Source organism: Centropristis striata, chromosome 5 (assembly GCF_030273125.1).
Source record: "Centropristis striata isolate RG_2023a ecotype Rhode Island chromosome 5, C.striata_1.0, whole genome shotgun sequence".
Taxonomy (NCBI): Eukaryota; Metazoa; Chordata; class Actinopteri; order Perciformes; family Serranidae; genus Centropristis; species Centropristis striata.
The window spans coordinates 14,890,490-14,910,163 of NC_081521.1; the positions used below are offsets into that span (position 1 = coordinate 14,890,490).

A 19,674-nucleotide genomic window follows, 5' to 3' on the forward strand; every position below is an offset into this window, starting at 1 on the left:
TGCTTATGTCATGTCAGTCAAAATGAACTATACTTGTGAATGCTGGATAGTCATTCCATATAAAATTTCATTGCTTGAGTCATTACATACATAAAAATTGAACTAGTTGTCAAAATGTGTCAAGCTAATTTTATACATTTTTTAAAATCTTTGTTTTCCTGAATGTCTCCTAAATAGAACAATTTCTCTCAGGTGAACCTCAGTTTTCATTGATGAGAAGGCTGTGTGACGCATTAGCAACCGATGACAAGCCACTTCTCTACAATCACTCCAAGCTGAATCCATAAACACTTTACAAGCATATATGAACCAAGCAGGACATAGTGTGGACCATTTCTACAACACTGTGACACTGTACTGTGCACAGCACTGTGCACATGGTATCAGGACTTTTCATCTTGATTCACTGACACTTTCATTGACATGAATACTTACTTTGGAGGGATGAGCTATTCATTTTGAGCAAGTGACACACATTTGCAGGTTATCAAGTAGGTTTTGCAGTTTGTACTAATTGTTTTGAGAAATGCATTAACTGTTGTGCAAATGTTAATAGTGATGTGAGAAATGCACCAAAGCGACTGAGATAAAACTAACATTTTAGTGTTATCACGGAGTAATTGTAAATGTTAAAACCCTTCGAGGCACTTAGAAATCAAGCACACATTACATCTATACAGAATCAATGTAAACCCAATGCAACACCGTCCTACTGCTGTTTGTTTCGTAGCTCTGCGCTTATCAAGTCCGGGATGTGATTGAATTTTAATGTGAATGTACTGAATGAGGAATGAAACTACAGTGCTTGACAATTAACAGACAGATTCCTATTAGTTGATTACACTTAACAAAAGAACAGTTCTGTAAGATACAAGGTCACACTAGAAAAACTTCTGTTCACAGAGCAGCAGTGGCGGTTCTACACAGGGGCCTCCAGGGGCCACTGCCCCTGTGAAAAAGCCCTTGGCCCCTGCTGTGGCCCCTGTGTCAAATTAATAATAAAATGATCGATTTATAACAATGAACAACAGAACAATTCTTACCTTTTTTTTTGTTCAAACAATATCTCATTGTACACAAAAGGAAACCAGAATGTGTACATTGTATAGTAGTTTAATTGTGCCATAAAAGCTTGTGTATATAAAAAAAAGATCATTCTCACTGTACTGCACTTTCAAAATAAAAAAAAGTAATTGTGCACAAAAATGAGAAATGTCATTGTCGTACAAAAAAAATTGTTATTGTTGGTGAGTCTCATTGTTTCAATCAATATATTTGTATATTCCAATGTTGTAATTACGCACCGGGGCGTCAACTATGTTGGGGTATCTGGTTACAGATACCAGTTGCCTTCATCAAGGATCACCAAAAATGTTGGGAATTAAGGATGGCTCTTTTATGAATAAATGATGCACAGGGCGTCGAATATATAAATAAAAGGGCGTTATCATAAATGCTATCCCTTCCATAAGGATACCAAATATGCAGGGGTGAACCTGAGCACACTTGTGTGGATCTCACGGTTCAAAAGTGTGGTTAGATGGCTATAACAATTATTAATAATTATCATAAACAATTATTAATTATAAGAAATGATATGACTTGATTTACTCTAAGTCAGCTCGTAAAATGGGGCACCACTCTGTAAACAGAGAAAATATAGCCAATTCACCTAAATCAGTCTCATAAAGTTATTAAATTATCAATTTGGAACACTGATTATTGATTATGAATATAATTATAATCAAATTACCATATTAATATTTAATAGTGGTTGAAGGAATCGTGAATTCTTGACACAGCAGAGGTTAGAATATCGTTCATAATGTACGACATTAAATAGACAGCATTCGTAATCAAAAGGTATTTATCCTAAACAAGTAAAGCAAATAAAAGCACACATCTATAAAATAGAGAATACATTACAAAAGAGAAGGAAACGTGTGTGTGTGTGTGTGTGTGAGGGGGTTTACCACTCCTCAGACAATGAGCTGTGTTCAGCTCCAGTTAATTTAATCAGTGTGTGAGCAGGTCAAAGGTTAGTATAGTTAGTTGCAGTAAGACTGACTGTCTGTATAAAGCAAGATTAACATACAACTTTGATCGTAACACGAATGTCACATAAATATACTTAAAACACACATATAAACCAAATCATTAATCAAAGGTCAAATCCTAGTTGCTAAAGTCCTTGCTGATTTCTTATCTAAGCCCAGTTACATTACTCACGAGTCCGGTGAAAAAGGGGGGGAAGCCTTTTCAGCAGAAGAGTGGAAGAAGGAAGTTGAGTCAAGTTGCTGGTTGCTGGTTGTCCTTTTTGTTGAATTAGAGCTTTCTCTGACAGATGCAATGAACTTTGTGTTCATTAAATGCAACTTTGGTGTGCAGAGAAGGTCAGAGTTGCAGTTGTTCAGGATCCTTGTGGACAAGGAGATTCTGGTTGTTGGAGCCTCACCTGAGCTGCAGAGGATCTCAGCAGGGAGTGAGGGAGGAGGGGGGCTGGTGGATCCAGGCCTCTGGATCCCCTCCTGGAGATCCTTCCAAGCAGGAACGGTGGAGAGAGAGCAGCGATAGAGAGAGAGCTGTCTGCTTTATAGCAGGCCAGTAGACGTCCTGTGGGGTCAAAGGTGCCTTGACCAATGACATGACACCTGGAAGGTGTCATAAATGCAGTGCATTCTGGGAATTGAAGTTCTTGAGAGGGGACAAAATGGAGGTTCTGCCATTTTGTTGAGTTGACTTAGGAAAATGTCTCATTTAGTCGACAAATGTTAAAGTCCACAAATGAACCCAAAATTCACCTGTGGTAGAATCCCAACACCAAAGATACTTAAAATAGATTTTTAAATAAGCTAAAATAAAGGTTTTGAATTCTTAAATATCATCCATGCCATTTTTAATGTGCCCTTCTGATTAAACACTGGCCCCTCCTCGGCCCCCACAGTAAAACTGGTCTAGAACCGCCACTGCAGAGCAGTTTTACTTCTAGTCTTGTTTCATGAAACACACACCAGAATAAAAGTGTGTTTCTAGCTCATTAAATTCAGTTATGAAAGCAATCACGGTTATGATCTAATTCAGCCAACTATGATTAGATGAGTTGAAGGTTTTAGAAAGTAGCTACTTAGTACCCCATTCGTATTCCTGAGTTCAGCTTCAACTGCCATCATAGAAACTGATGAATGAAACTGGATGTAGATGATGCATTGATCTGTGAGGGTAACAGAGTTCTAGGTAAAACTGAAGTCCAACCCGGAGCAGCTGGAGCTTCACATACATTACATGACACAGCATGGTGCTGGACACTTGACACTCATTAAAGCTGTGTATGGTCTTATGCTACCTATACACCAGAAGACTTTGAAAATATTTGGAAAGACTCCTGCAAGACTATCAGCTCACACCTGCTCACATCTAAAGACAAGTGTTTAGAGTTTTTAGTCCCAGCCTAGTCTCAGAATGAGATTCTACAAAGACTGTGAATCTTGCAGGGTCACTATTTACAAGACTACAACTAGATTTCCTTTAGCATTTTTTACCTACCATGCAATTTTTGTGTGTGCAGTGGTTTGTGTTGAAAAAAAAAAAAAAGAAGAGGAGAAGACGCCACAACATGCCCCTCACAAAGCTGGAAAAGGATTTCTGTTTTTCTGACATGAAAAGTTGACTATTTTACAGTAAAAAAAGATATAAGGAAGAATAAAGGAAAGGAAACTGTAGAAAAGAATTCATGATATTCATTTATGTCCTATTTAATTATAACTTGTTTAATTGAATAATTATACTTATCAACTTTCATTTAGTTAATCACACATTCATCAATTATTTATTACTTATTTATGTATACATTTTAACTGGGTCTCCTTACTGTTCTCTTTACTAAGAAACAGCGCCCCTAAAATCCCGCTACATCTCTACATTTGTACTTAGGCTTGAGCTTACTAACATTATTGTGATGTTACTTTTTCCTGTCGAAGTGGTTTTACTGGCCGGTCTGGAACCGCTGATCTATTGGTTGTTGATTGTGTTGTCGCTGCGACATGAGATAATATCAAACACGTTTCATATGATCCAAACCCAAGACTAGGAAAAGACTGATATGAAACAGCGCAGATTACTACCTTACACTTAACGATCGGGATGACGGGAGCGCGCTGTGACTCCAGTAAGACTCCTAAATTTACTAAAGACTTTCAGTTTTTAAGTCTGGGACTGGGGAAATGGTTTCGTGTAAGCCCAGCATTAGGTGGCTTCACAAATCTTCAAACAGAGGAAGATCTTACAGATTAAGCACACGTGGAGAAGTGGAGACAACAAATCAATTCACATGAACCTTTATTTAACCATTTCAATGAAAAAAAAAACAAAGTAACCCAGAGAAATTTCACCATAAAAAAGAATGCAGTACAGGAAGGAGAAAACACTTCTGCTGTTTAAAACGACGACATGCCTTCATTTCTCAGCACACCTCGGTAGATTTTCAGACAGTGCATTTTCAGTTCTAAAAGTTCTGACCTGCTTCTTAAACCGCTTTGAGCGCTGGAATAGTTAACATTACTGAAATTAGCAAAGAAAAGATCTAACAAACACTGTAGTCTTGGAAGGACTGAGGTGTGCATCTTTGATGCAAACACTGAAGATAACAAAAGGAATGTAACCATCGAGTGATTGTAATCTGTGGCAGCTGCACACACACCTGCTCATATCCACGACACCAGAGTGATCAGCTGATCCTCATAACACTTCCATATCCTGAACATACACGTAGAAAAAGGCACAGGTATGGAGTATTGGTCTTTGAAAAGCCCTCAGTAGGAAAAGACTGAGGGTCCCGTCGTAGCACCCGTAAAATGTGACAAACAACTTTATCATTTCATAAACTGCAACAGAGAAAATAACAACAGAACAATACATGAATGTTTGGCTGTATTACAAAATGGAAAAGGTTTTTGGGACACGCAACTCTACTAGGTGTGAAGTGCTTGGAGCAAACTGTTGCAGGTTTACTCGAGGTTGGAAGTGAAGATATCGTGACCGTTCATTGTGAGAGCTGGACCGTCCAGAATCTGCCGCCTCCAGTCCCATTTTCTCTGATTTCAGTGTCCAAATTGGTGTAGAGCCAGTTTGCTGGTAGTTGACGTGTGGATATCCTTTGGACTCTGAGCACCTCCACCTGAACTCAACCTGCCCCACTAGTACACCAGCAGGAACGTCGCTGGTCTCTGCTCCGGTGAACGAGGTTCAGGTGTTGTTGGAGGTCCAATCAGATTGTTCGGGGGTTGTACTCAGGCAGCTTTTTCAGTCTCTCCTGTTCCGCCTCAGTGTCCTGTCTGGCAATCACCAGAGAGTGACAGTAGCCCATCACCACCTGCACAAACAACACGGCACTCAGTCTGAGTCAAATCAACATCTGTAAGCAGAATCCTTCAACATGTTAACAAGACAATAGATTTCTGTAATCAATGCAAGTAACCTGATTTACACAGATCTGTTAATAAGCACACTTGGGGCTAATTCACAAAGAATGGATTGCAACCGCTACCTGACCTGTCATAAGGATCTATTCACTGAAGATATTCCAATGATATGACGCTAACATGCTCAAAGTTTTGAAGCTGAGTTGCCTGCTTTTTACACATGATTGCAATTATCCAAGTGGCAGAGTATAAATGTACTAGAGGTTACAGTTTTGGTTGTGAGGGGTGAAGCACTGAAAAACTCAAAATCTGACACATGCTTGGGCTGAGCTTGTACCATTTTGGTTTTTTTAATAGATCACTCGGCTCATTCAGCCACACAGTGTGTCTAAAGAGATAAGCGATGCAGACTGTATTTAGGCACAACATAGTTTTTGTTTTGTTTTTACATGCTGTGTGCTGTGGTGTGTGCAGGACTGCAGACGGGAAAAATAACAATGGAGTGATGAATTGATGATTCTACAACATGTGAGGTCTGTGGAGCCACCAGTCCTCTGACAGGACTCGGTATCATGCTAACCTCTGGGCCTGCTTCACAACTTTCTGTGGTCGAAATCAAATGCCATGAGTTGGGTTTAAATCCCTCTAGTAACCGGGATAGTACCGGCTCAAATATCTCTTCTATTGAGTAATACATCGCAGCACAGAAACTAAAGATGCTCTAGCTTGTATTTAATTATTAGGAGCTGATCATCTAATGTCTGTTTACCTGCTCAATGTAAACACCATCCAGAGTCTTGACCTCCTGGGCGGTGGTGGAGGATTTGGGTTTGTTGTCTCCATATCCCTAAAAGGACAAAAGAATATATACAATTAGAGCTCATCTTCTGTCCATCACCACAAACAATATTCAATATCTGTAAGAAGTGTTTCGTCATCAGACAGCAGTGGATCTGGAGGGCATCAGGTCTTACCAGCTCTCCAAATGTGGGCGAGGGGCCCCAGCTGATCGTACTCTCATCTGCAGCGATGATGATGCTGCTCTTCCTGTTCAGACAGTAATGCACTCAGTCAGCCTCCACAAAGCCCCATAGAAGCACTTCATTTCTGTGGCCTATTACATATTTTTGACATGACATTCTTCATTCAGGTTATTTAGAGATTAACTAACTCACCCGCATGCCAGACTACGGATCTTCCAGCCACACAGATCCTGCACAGCTTTGGGGTACATGGTTGACTCTCTGGAGGTGTTCGTCACCCCCCAGAAAAACAGCCCCCCTGCAATCAATGAGAAGAACAATAACTTTTCTCTGACCTGACTTCACATCTGCTATTCAGAATGTATAGCCTTAGCATGAATATCATCTGTAAAATGATCATTTTCACAGTTAAACAATGGAACTGAGACTGTGTCTGTGTTGCTCCATGATGCTCTCTCTTACCCATCTCACTGACAGCGAAGGAACACTGGTAGCCTGAACAGATCTGCGCGGCACCGCGTCCGGGAAAGTCAAAGAGTTTGACCAATCGGGGAACCATCTCATCCTTCTGTTCTGTGTGACCCAGACGTCCGTAACCACCAAAACCCCAGCTGAACACTCGCTTCTGAGAGTCCAGCACCAGCTGCAAACACAAACACATACTAATGGTAAATGAGTTTATTATCACTGGTCATCTATGGACAAAAGGGCTGTGTATTAGCAGGATGTTTCAAATTCATAAACTGTCATAGTAGAGTTTCATGCAAAATTTAATTTTTTATGCGATCAGAACAGTGGGATCTACATTTATCAGTCGCTGTATCCAACATCACAGTACTACTGTGCAAAGGACTCAACATTGGCCAATGTAAGTAAAAATAATAAGAGGGTTGTTAGTCACAAAGTACTGACTGAGTTACTTTTGTTGCCATGTTGAGGTCGCTGGTAACTTTGATGTGTGAACTTGTTCCAGAGAGATTTGGAGATGCACTTGTTTTAGAGGTAGCTGTACATCACTGTGCTCTCAGATTCATAGTGTTGAGTGAAGAGTAAAGGGTGAAGGTAGTTTACAGTGCTGCCATCTAGCGGTCAGAGGTTTAAAGGCAACACCAAATGAACCACCTGCCACCAGTCTTTGTATGTAAACTTTTCATTAGAAACTGACTAATATAGTATATTCAGAATCAATATAGTGTCTCAAAACAATGTCCCCTTATTCAAGCCTATTTGGTGATTTGGTTCTAATGAGAAATGAGTCTACTTCCTCACCGTGTGGTTAGACCCACAGGCCACATCTCGGACCACCACGTTGGGCACGGGCATGACCTGGCCGTCCTTGGACTTCTCGATGAAGATGGCGACGCGGCGGGGGATCAGTTCACAGTCAAACTCGATGCGCTGGGCACGAGCTATGAACTTCCCATCACTGTTGTGACCTGCAGTGAGAGAGATGACTGGTCAGTATTATATAAATGTTTCCAAGACTATTTCAAATACATAATAACCAATCCAAAAATATATGTTTGAGGCAGATGCCAATGTTGATGTGAACTCCAATGTATAACGTAAACACTTTGAGAAAACAGTTTCTAAACAACCTCATATCTGACATTTGTTAGTGCTGACAACAGATGCTGATACTAATTTATCTTTGATATCAATACTTTAAAAGTGGTATCAGCTTCCAACTTTGACCTCCATCAGTAATGAGCAATAGTGCTGATAAAGTAGTATCAACATTCTCCTATCTAACTGTAACTGATCACAATAATACACGTTTGATTACTGGGAGCATACCTAGCTGTCCATACTCTGGGCAGCCAAAGGAGTACAGGTTTCCTTTGCAGTCCACCACCATGCTGAATTCAGCACCACAAGCCACCTTCACCAGCGGCTGGCCATTGTAGGAAATCTAGAGGACGAGAGAGAGAAGGAAGACCATTTAGAAGGCACACTGACAGACTTTCTTTGAAGCATGTGAAAGGTCACTGAATTACCTCGGTATGCATGTGCATTACCTCAAAAACACTTTTCGCATTTTCTCAGACACATTTGTAAACATTTGTGCTGAACCATCACAATACAGAAGTCAAGGTCCAGTGCATGCAACTGCACACAGAATACACAATATGTAGATGTATGTACTCGCTCTGCAACTTTCAGCCCTATGCTGTCAGCACAAGCCGAGGTCAGAACAACAAGCCGTTTCATGTTGGTGTGTGCAAATAAAAGAGTGGAGCAGAAAGACTCGTCTGCGGGTTCCCAGTGAGCTACCAAAGCAATGAAAGAGTGGCGTTTAAGACGAGGTTGGCCTTTTGGTGTTCTCCACCATCGTAGGAGATGTGAATGGAAACACATCCAACATGCAAACACATTCGACTGGATCATCCACATGAGCCCATCACCAGGATTATAAATGTTTCAGTGTAGCCCAGGTGGTACTGAAACACTATTTATTTTGGTATTTTCTATTTCATATGAGATGCTTTTCAGTTTTACAGCCCACTGTACAGATAACAGTCCTAGTTTAGCAAGAGCATGCTCCATCTTGGTTTTTTGTTCAACTAGCAGGATCTATGGCTACGTTTACACGAGGACGGTCTGAACAGAAGACGCAAAAGTGGCATCGCGTCTTCACTTTTTATTCCTCGTTTAGACGAGCATTTTCGGGAGGAAATCTGCGTGCATACGGTGACGCAAAAGTGTGTGAAATTCGATTGTATGCATGCCAGGCGGCATCACTTAACCCATTGACGCCGGGAAAGCATTACCGCATTTCTACCATTAAAGCTGGGAGCGCTGTTGCGTCACTCTACTATTAAGGCCGGGACAGCGGATATGTCATTTTGTAGTATTTGTATTTTTTTCCACCTATTTTCGGTCTCTTGGCCAATGTAATGCATCAGAACATGATCAGAATACATGTGGGAGTGTCGCAATGCAACATCGGACTTTTCCAGAACATTGAAATCATGACGGAAGACGACTATAGCGGAGGAGCTCAGCAGTAAGTCACGTAAGCGGTCTGATTAAAACAGCGCCGATCATTTAATTGCTGATCCGGACTTTGAACCCTCGGAACCAATCGACCGGGATTTATGGATGAGGAATATGTTTTTAGACGACATATTTTCACCAAAGAACAGACAGATATGTGGCCATCTGGAGATAATAATATTATTAATAATGTATTAATATTAATAATAATAATAGGCTAATTGATTGTGATGATGATATAAGAAATCATGACTGTTTATGTCTTATATTACTTTATGCGTCGTTGAGTACCCTGAAAAGTGCAATATATAAAATGTATTATTATTAATTTTTATTATTATTATGATGATATTTTTTTTTTTATTAGAGTAGGCTAATGAGAACTGTCTTGTTCTTCCAGTGGTCATATCATGTTTGCATCTTGCTAATGGGCATGTATTAGTATTATGCATAGGATTTTTTATTCAGTCAAATGTAACATTTGCTGAGTTTGTTGATTTAAAAAAAAAAATGTATCGAAGGTTTGGACAAATAAACTCAACTTCGTATGAAAGCCACGGGTATAAGCTCTCAAATACTTTTTGAATTTCATTTTTATCTGCTACAGAGGCTGAAAAATCTATTATTTAGTAGGTGTTGAATTTCCAGAAAAACTTCAGGTTTTAGGGGGTCATTTGAAAATCGCCCATAGGTTTTCCAGGCATTTTTTTTCAGGCGCTTTAGGCGTTAATGGGTTAAAGCGATAAGAGCATCTTTGGACATGCAGAAGTTTTCACGCCACACATTTTCATCAGCTACTCCTTCCACAAAGTTCTCCACCATCCACTAGATCTCCAGGTCTCGTTCACAGCCGTCTGGCTCGCCTCCGACCAATTGCTGCATCCAAAATGTGATAGAGGTAATTACAGATCCTTCTCTGTTCAGTAATACTATCTGTACATATCCTGTACATGGAAACATGCGTGGAAAGACTCCTGTAAGTTTATTGGAGCTGCCAGGGCAGCTTGAAGGTCCGACGCATGTAAATCCCACATGTTTGTTTATTTCCCTGTATTGGTGCATGTATGTGACGTAAACACGTACATGACGTGAGCAGATCTGAGCAGAGTTTTGCGTCTTGGCCGTGTAGACGGACACGATACGGCGGAGGAGATTAAACTTTTCCACTTTGGAAGGTGGTTTCAGATTTTTGCATTTTTAAGCCCCAAAAACGCCGTCACCGTCTAAACGAAAGGCACTTCCGATAAAATATTTTGTCGTTTTTACCCGCAAGCGTCCTCATGTAAACAGGGCCTATGTCATATTATTCTTTTAATATAAGTAGTAGTTTTAGTATTCTTGCTCATATTGCTCTTACTGACTCATATTAAATTCATATTTGAAGTGTTCCATAGTTTCGGGGCGTGGAGGCTAAAAGTAGCATCTGCAGAGATTTTTCTGGTGACCTTGGGAACAGATAGTAAACAGCTGTGGAGGACCTTAGGGTTTGTGGAGGGTTATAAAACAATAAGGTGCCTGTGATATAAAAAGGGGCGAGCCAATTTAGTGCCATAAAAACAAAGAGGAGCAGCTAGTGGAGCTTGTGTAAATATGATCTCTCCTTTTAGATTTTGTTAAAAAACCCTGGCAGCAGTGTTCTGAATGATCTGGAAGTTATACAATGGCTGCTTTTGGTAGTCAAGTATTTATGGCATTACAGTAGTCAAGACAACTAGAAACAAAAGCATGAGCAAGCCTTTCAGCATCTTGCTGACTCAGTAGAGGTCTCATCAAATAATAATAAAAAAACAGTTCTGTTCAATAAATGAAAATGGGATTTAAAAAAGGTCAGCTGGATATCGTCTTTGTAGCAGTGGAAATTGACGCCATGCTGACAGATAACGGATCCACTGGCAGAAGAAAGCGAAGGTCCTTGGAAACGAAGACTATGACCAGAGACCATAGTCACCTCGGTAGAAGACCACGGTCAGCAGTGTTGATGGTGCCGCTAAGGTCAAGTAGAATGCTGACAGATATATTTCATCTATCCACCAACATTTAAGGTCATTTAAAGCAGTGACGGGAGCAATGTCAGAAATCTGTCTCATTGTTTGCATACTAACCTCTCTAAAACCTTTCTATGGAAAGGTGGATTTGAAACAGTGGCCATGGCAATTAACCACAGAAGTGTACAACCATGATTGGACAGAAACCTGGGCGTGACCATGATCCCACAGGGTTCACACAGCCTCAGACTGGGCCTAAATGAACTAGGAGTGTTAACAGTGTGTAATGTGTGACAGTGAAGGCTTACTGTTGCTGGGCTGAGGACTGCATCAGTCTGGTTGCCTTGGCCGAGTTGGCCAAGCTTGTTCTCACCAAAAGAGTATGCAGTGCCATCCTCTGAGGAAAAAGAATGACATCACCAAACTGTTGTTTGCAATACAACTAAAAAGACAGAGCAATAAACACTGGATTACCTCATTTTTGTAAAACTCCCATTAATGTCCAATACAATGAAACAAATTCTGTGTTGAACTCTTAAGACCTATGCTGGTTTTCATTCCAACAGACTCAGATGATCAATTAAAAAGGACACTGTAGTGTTTTGGCCTGAATGAAAACCAAAGAAACCCCTGATGATAAAGCATGTCGTGGTTCAGCCTACCTGTGAGAGCCAGGGTGTGATTGCGTCCACAGGCGGCGGCAACAATCACATGATCTGCCAGGGCCTCAATTAACTTGGGAGCTTCCAAACGCTTGGTGTCTCCATGACCCAGCTGACCTTTGTCATTACGACCTGCAGAAGTCAGAAACAAAGAGATAAGTGATGGGTTTATAATCCCAGCTGTCCCAGGTATAGACTCACAACTTTTTAGCAGGACGATCATTTGTCACTTACCCCAGCTCCACAGCTTGCCCTCAGTGGTCATGAGGAGACTGTGTGCAGCACAGGGACCAGCCACCACACAGCTAACCTGGATATCAGACAGACAGCCATAGCGGTGGGGACCCCACAGATTCTGGCCCAGGTTGCGGAAAGCAGCTGGAAATACAGACAAATAAAAAGCTCATGATATTCATGTTTATACATACAGCTGTTGTATTTCAACAGCGTGTGTGACCAGTGTGTCATTGTTAAATCCTTTGCTTAAATTAAACAAAGTAACTACCAGAAAACAAAAACAAGATAATACAGTCATACAGTTCATTTTTAATGGAGGCGGCTCAATTCAAATGTTCTAGTCATCAATTTGTAACAAACTTGTTTTGATAATGCAAATTAAAAATTTGAAGTTGTGTACAACAACTTAAAACATTAGTAAGGAAATAAAAGTCTTAGTTGTTTTCGCAATTTCTGGGTTGATACCATTTGTTACAGACATTTGGTTGTAAATTTACCCAACTCAGGAGTTGATCAAAAATTAATTAATTAATTACCACAAGACCTTGAAGAGCCCCTTTAATGCCATGCATTTGGTTTCTAAAACGTTGACATTTTGGAGATTTCTAGAATAATTTTTCGGCCATTGGATTACATTTTTTGTGAATATATAATTGTTAATATACCTCGGAAAGCCTTACATCCTCTAAATATCCTAGGTTTGTGGTTGCAAGGTTTATTGGCTGTATTTATCCTAGAGGTCACCGCAGCTCATTTCATACAGTGAGGTCAAGTTTTACAACATGCTCTCACTGCGATAAAATGCCTACTATGGGGACTTACATCATAAGTCATCAATTGAGTGTTAGGAGTTCACACAGAGTGTATTTGTCTATTACAACTTAGTGACTTTGATTAAGACCAGATTTTATTTATGTATTTGCATAAATGTTCCAAAGGATTCACTCTTTTTCTTGGCACTGTAATTCTAAGTACACTACAAAAAAATGATTTGAATGTGTTTGGTGCTCTGGGAGGCGCAGCATCATGTTCTTTGTCTATGCAGCTGCTCCTGTGGACACCCCCAACCCCCTTTCAGTCTCAACAAAGCAGATTTATCAGGGGGTACTAGAGTGGAGAGGCGAGGATGGAACAAGGCAGTGCACAGACCGCCTGAGGCATCAGTGGGTCCACTGCAGGGGGGCAGCATAGAACATGCATACATATGAATAGACATTACTGTCACAATCAATTAATAGGATCTCAGCAGCTTTAAGCCGTATGTGCCTTGGGCATCTCAAACAAAGAGGCACGTACCTAACGTGGTCATCCTTTAAGCTGTTTCACACCAAGCACACATTGTCATCCCAAAAATTTGCACGGGAATTTTTAAAAAACGTATTTAAGCGATTCTTATCAATTAACGCACAACAGAAAGAATATTCAGACTGACCTCGATTTCAGCGGATTTCATTGATCAAATATGTATTTGACCTCAGGACACATGCTGCATCTTTGGATACTGGTCTGCGTTTTCGATTCGCACAGGTGCAAAACGTGGGGCTGTGTTCACAAGACCTGGTGATGATATTTGTGTGGCACTGCGGGAGTGCCACATAAATAACCCATTTATGCGATTATGATTGATGTGATTATTAACTTTAACCCCGATGGAGCACAAGCCGACTTTATATTCCACAATTACCGATTTCTGTCAGATTTTTTATGATATTGACAATTCCACTTGAAGCAGCATCGTTTATTTCACAGCAGCTAGGAGAAAGAAAACTAAAGAAACGGAGCGGCTAAGCCCTGTACTGGAGTTTACTGCAGGAAACATGCCGTAATATTCCCCAAATAGTACATCCATGCAGTCAGCTGTTAAACAAACTCCCAGGCAGTTCTTGTAGTTCTTTAAACTTTCTTGAACCAAATATTTTTCAGCCCATTCCATTGCAGCAGGGAGACATGTTTACTGCGCTCTCACCAACTCGCTGGATACATGATTGGCAGCTTCAGTGTAAAAATGGGCTCCAAAAGTTTCTACAAAAGTCAAATCTGTTTGGACTTCTCCACCACACTGACTGCTGCACTACCCCAACTCAAATGAATAGGTCTACTTGCATTAATGTCACATTGACAGATTTGCTGTGAACTCTGCCTTATTAATGTTATAGGGTATTATTAATTTTATAATATAGGCAGTTCAAATTTCTTCGTAGACTGGGTGGTGGGAAAAATTATTAATAAAGTCAGTTATGTTACAGCATATTCTCTCTAGAACAAAGTAAACTGTTCACTACAGTCTCGTGGCTTTTTACACCTGTGAAGACTTATTTTCAGGAAGCAGTGTGAAGTGTGACATGGTAACATGTTACAGACTGGTTGATTTACAAGATGTTCTCTTTCAGTTGTCCTGCTCCAAGTTTCATTTGCGCCCCTTCAATATCCACTGATATATACATAGGCTGAGGTGGGCTGTTTTCAAGGTACAAATAATACATTTCAAACTAGAAGATCTAAAAAGGTACCAACCATGTCATAATATTTTGTTGGGAAGGCTAAATTTTAGCACGGCAAAAACGTATGGCCAATTTCAATAGGTTCCCTTGACCTCTGACCTCAAGATATCTGAATGAAAATTGGTTCTATATGTTCTCACAAGTCTCCCCTTTACAGACATGCCATCTTTACATCACAATACATTGCTGTTTGAGACAAACCATGACATTTTTCTCATGCTGTACAAATGTGTTATTTTTGCTTATTGTATTTGAATATTTCTGCAGACTGGGGTCCCTAAACGGTCTGTGAATTACATAAAATGGATTCCGATTGAAAGCTGAGACTCTTGTAGATTCAATGTTCACAGCCCCATTATAGTTGACCACCACAAACTGGAGGCCTAGGGCATTCAGAGGATGGATGGATTTTCTGAGTTTATTGACAATATCGAGGTTTCCCAGCAGTTTACAAAAATGCTCGCCATCCACTTGCCAAAAAACGCAGTTCTTGAAGAAATCTCTAAAATGGCAAACGTTTTTGAAAGCAAATCACAGCATGGATTTCTTTATGGTGCAACTCAAGGTCTTGGTGTCTTAATGTGGTATTTGAGGGATTTTTGCCCAATCTTTTTAAATCAATTGCTGAGTTAAAAAAAAGAAAAAAGAAAAAAAAATAATAATAATAATAACCAAATGTGTAACAAATGGTAACAAGCCAAAAACTGCTGTAACAACTTAGAGAAATAATTTAGCATGGGAATGAAATGAATTTCTAAATATTACAGATTTATTACTAACAACCTGAAGAGTGCTGAGCTGCATCTCAAATTAATCTTCAGGTTCCCAGGAGATTAAGAACAGAGTCAGGCTTAGTATAAAGACAGTGAGCCTGGATCTGTCCAAAGTGCAAAAATCAATCCACCAACCTGTATAATATATATACATAATCTGAATATCAATTAAAACAGTTTGTAATTTAAATGACCAACTCTTTGTCCATACTAAAAACTGATCCATGAAGGGGCCAGTGTGGCTGCAGGTTTTTGTTCCAACCAAGCAGGAGCACACCTGATACAACAGATCAGCTGAGTGAAGACAGTTTAGGTGATTGAATGAGTTGAGTCATTCCCTTCATGGATCAGATTGACAGCTCTGGTCTAGAGATACAGTGTGGGTTGCCAGATACAGTCAGTGAGCACAGGTTTTGGTGTCTGTCCAGGACAATGGTCCCAGACCTGAAGCTGCAGGAACTGCACTGACTGTTTGCTGAGCAAGTTCCAGCATCGAACCGCCTGTAAAACTTGGACACATAGGTGGTCTTGTTCAAAGATGACAGCGGCAATTTATTTAGTTAGGTTTCTAATTATTAACACGACAATAGGCATTTCTCACACTGAACAGGCTGTACATGCCTTTACCTTTCTTCTCTTTAACAATAATATACTAAACTTAATTTTTCACGATGGATAATCATCACTATTACGAAAGTTCATGAGGTAACAAAACTGATGGTTATCCAAAATTAAGTTGCATCAACACATCGAAGGCTGGTGTTATCAGCCACAGGCACCTGTCTACTGGACACCCAATCTAGCTGTAAGTGAGAAAAATATTCTACCTTGTTGTTTGGGCACCTCCTTTCTTCCAATCAAATCCCAGTTGGTTGCCCCAAAAATAAGCAGTTGACCTTTAACCTTGGAACCCTCAAGTTTCTGTAGAAAAGACACAGTGAGGATAACATTATTTTATTAAAAGTAGATTGATCTGACTAAAGGGACATTCTCACATTTAGGAAACAACACCTTTGTCATTCACCTTTGTCTTCCAAAGTTTTAAAACCTGCCCATATTTTTGGTACCTAACTCTAAAACATTTACTAATGAACTTCTCTGGAACAAAAAAAAACGGAGTGAAGAGAGTATAGTATATGGTAATGACATATCTTTCGGCAATCATATATAAAATAATCCATCCTGGTAGACACTGGGGCCATTAGTAAGCTCTTGGAAGACTAAGTGTACACGAAAACTCTTCCTGCAGAGAATATTCCCTTATATCAGAAAGCAGATAAGATGTTGAAGAAGTCTGAGACTGCCCTACATATAGGGGAATACAAAAGTAAAACACAAATTCACGTTGAGATTATAAAAAACAAACTAAGCAAATAATTCAGTGACTGTAAGTCAGGTACTAATTCAACATTCTGACTTATTGTTCTGAACTAATGACATGTCCCACATAGAGGGAATGTCATATAATAGAAACAAATACTAAACAAAAAGATAGAAGTTTAAAAACTATGTATAACAACAGTTAATTGGTTAGTTTTCAGACAGTGTGTCGAACCCACTATTTTCTCCTTGATGTCGTCGGCCACAGTGACAGGCTGCAGACCAGACTTGGCAGCAGGCTTGCCAGGTTTCTTGTTGTTCTCCTGTTCGTAGTCAAACTCATCGTCGCTACTGAAGTCCCTCTCTTTCCTTTTTCCGCTGGCCCTCTTCTTTTTCATCCCACCATTCCCTGAGACATCTGTCACCTTCTTACGTGGCATTTTTCAATCTGAAGCTGTTTGTGAGGAAAAGACAGAGGTAATTTTATACAGAGTAACAATATTGTGTAATTTAAACTGTAACTGTACTTGAACTCAAAACCTCTAGGGACATATTGGGCTACAGCAAAAGTAAAAATATTAAGAACAAATCAAATAGAAGTTGTTAGTAAGAAAAACAATTCAAGAATTGTTTCAGTAGGACTGCATGTGTACAAAGTATGAATTACCAAATCATTCATGCTTGAAGATACAAAAAACAGACAATGACTAATTTCTTTGATATGGCACAAGGAAACAAAAGCAAACATTATATAAAATAATAATACAGATACCAACTATTTACTCATCTGTTTGTTGTTAAAGGATGGTAATTATAAAAGCAATGGCTTTCACTGTTCAGCTTTCTATTTAAATTATCTTAACTAACTTTAACAAGAGAACAATTCAGGTTGTATAGCCTGTAATCAACCACACACACACTTAAACTGGACTGACAGGAGACTGGATGAGAGACTATTAAAGACAAGAAAAAAACGATTTAAGACAACAAGGGACTGGTTGAGAGACTATAAAAGACAATAAAAACTATTAAAGACAAGAAGAGACTGGTTGAGAGATAATTAATACAAGAAAAAACTATTCAAGACAACAAGAGACTGGTTGAGAGATTAATTAAAAAAAACTATTAAAGACAAACAGAGACTGGTTGAGAGACTATTAATGCAATAAAAAAACTATTAAAGACAACAAGAGACTGGTTGAGAGACTATTAAAGACACGGAAAAACTATTAAAGACAACAAGAGGCTGGTTGAGAGATTATTAATACAAGAAAAAACTATTAAAGACAACAAGAGACTGGATGAGAGACTATTAAAGACACGAAAAAACTATTAAAGACAAACAGAGACTTTGTGTCTTTAAACCGACTACCGTTAAGGCAGAAACTTTACTATTGGTCGTCCCAATAGCCCTGTTACATCTCTCGTTAGTAACAACCATTACAATTAAACTTGGTTTTCTCAGACGTCTTTCTTCATTGTGTCACTAACTGAAGGAAACTAAACAACAGAGCCGGTGTCCGCTGCTAGCTAGCGTTAGCTGTTAGCAGCTAGTCTCATTAGCTCAGCAGCTAGCTGCCGCTCTTTGTTCACAGACTGGTTGGTAGCAGCTAGCTGAGTGGTAACGTTAGACATGACAAGTTATAGTTAGCCGCTACACAAAAAGCTAGTCAAAGTTTGTATGTTATACAGAATGAACATATTCTCAGAAACCCACGTCAAAATAAACTTCTGTAAGATTAGCACAATAGCTGCTGATGGGTTCATTAAGCTAACGTTACCTCGCTACTGTAAGCTAACAGCTCTAAATAAAGAAACTAACGTCACATGAAACGATGCAAAACTAAAAACTTCAACAACATTTTCTTCATTGGACAAGTTTAAAGTTAAGCTAACGTACACTTTCTGTGGTTTGAAAAGATGTAATTAGTAATAGCATAAAGCTGAGATAAATAGATGTACCGGTGATTTCCTGATTCAGCAGCTCTCTGCCGTCTCCCTTTGATTGATTTGAACAAAAGAAGCTGCAGTCTGCTCTCACACCACGTGGTCTGCATTAAGGATTCATGCAGGAAACCAACACTCACACATTCATACAACTGCACGTATAGAAAGAGTCAGAGCGGGGAGTTTACAGATAAGTGTGAGCAGCTGACTAGGTCACCGACGACCCACTCAGTCCACTAAACTAAACTGGCGTTTAAACACGGAGGAGAAAAAGTTGTAAAGGCACTGAGTAAAAAAGTTCTATTGAGCAATAACACATTGGCATAAAAAACCTGGAACAAGGAACAAATGTGATAACCAACAGTCTTGTTCAGGGTCTGATCATGCATTGACCTACATCCATCAAAACTAGAATACATAAATAATACAATAATAAGTACTGTTTGTACCTATGTCAAACGTTTTTTATGTTTGTTTTATGGTGTTTACAAAGTTTTAACTCTGTGAAGTATTCATTCATTTCGACAATTTCGTCCTAATTTATTATTAAGCCATTTATATTTTTAATGATTATAGCCTAATTTATGTTTTTGCAAAATAGCAAAATAAACAAAACAAACTTCTTCCAACTTCTCTGGGGGTTGGAATCCAATCTGCACACAGACTGTGGACATCCATGATACATAGAAAGAGTTATCAAAATAATTTTTGTAATCCAAAAGATATACAGTTTATAGAGGAACAACTTCCTTCTTGGTGCATTCAGAACAGGCAGTGGTTACTATCTTTGGACATTTATTATATCTATGGTTACTCCTATAAACCTGCTATTGGACAGCAGGAAGTGGTACA

General features: G+C 39.4%; 1 protein-coding gene across 1 annotated transcript; it reads right to left on the reverse strand.

Moving 5' to 3' along the window:
• Nucleotides 1-4,318: 4,318 nt before the first annotated feature.
• On the reverse strand, nt 4,319-19,132 carry rcc2 (regulator of chromosome condensation 2). The gene is made up of 13 exons (XM_059333697.1): nt 18,838-19,132; nt 17,115-17,329; nt 16,383-16,476; nt 12,279-12,422; nt 12,045-12,176; nt 11,691-11,779; nt 8,198-8,312; nt 7,670-7,836; nt 6,863-7,043; nt 6,593-6,698; nt 6,392-6,464; nt 6,187-6,264; nt 4,319-5,368 (listed from the first exon to the last, which is right to left on the reverse strand). Exons 2-13 carry the CDS (start codon nt 17,313-17,315, stop codon nt 5,264-5,266), a joined length of 1,485 nt encoding a protein of 494 aa, XP_059189680.1. The 5' UTR covers nt 17,316-17,329; nt 18,838-19,132; the 3' UTR covers nt 4,319-5,263.
• Nucleotides 19,133-19,674: the final 542 nt, after the last annotated feature.

What these genes read in the sequence shown, in the direction of transcription:
- rcc2 (XM_059333697.1), bottom strand. Translation starts at nt 17,315, where the DNA reads ATGCCACGTAAGAAGGTGACAGATGTCTCAGGGAATGGTGGGATGAAA. An exon ending in TCACACCCTGGCTCTCACAG is followed by an intron (nt 11,780 to 12,044) that starts GTAGGCTGAACC and finishes CTTTTTCCTCAG; the next exon opens with AGGATGGCACTGCATACTCT. An exon ending in CCCAGAGTATGGACAGCTAG is followed by an intron (nt 7,837 to 8,197) that starts GTATGCTCCCAG and finishes CTCTCACTGCAG; the next exon opens with GTCACAACAGTGATGGGAAG.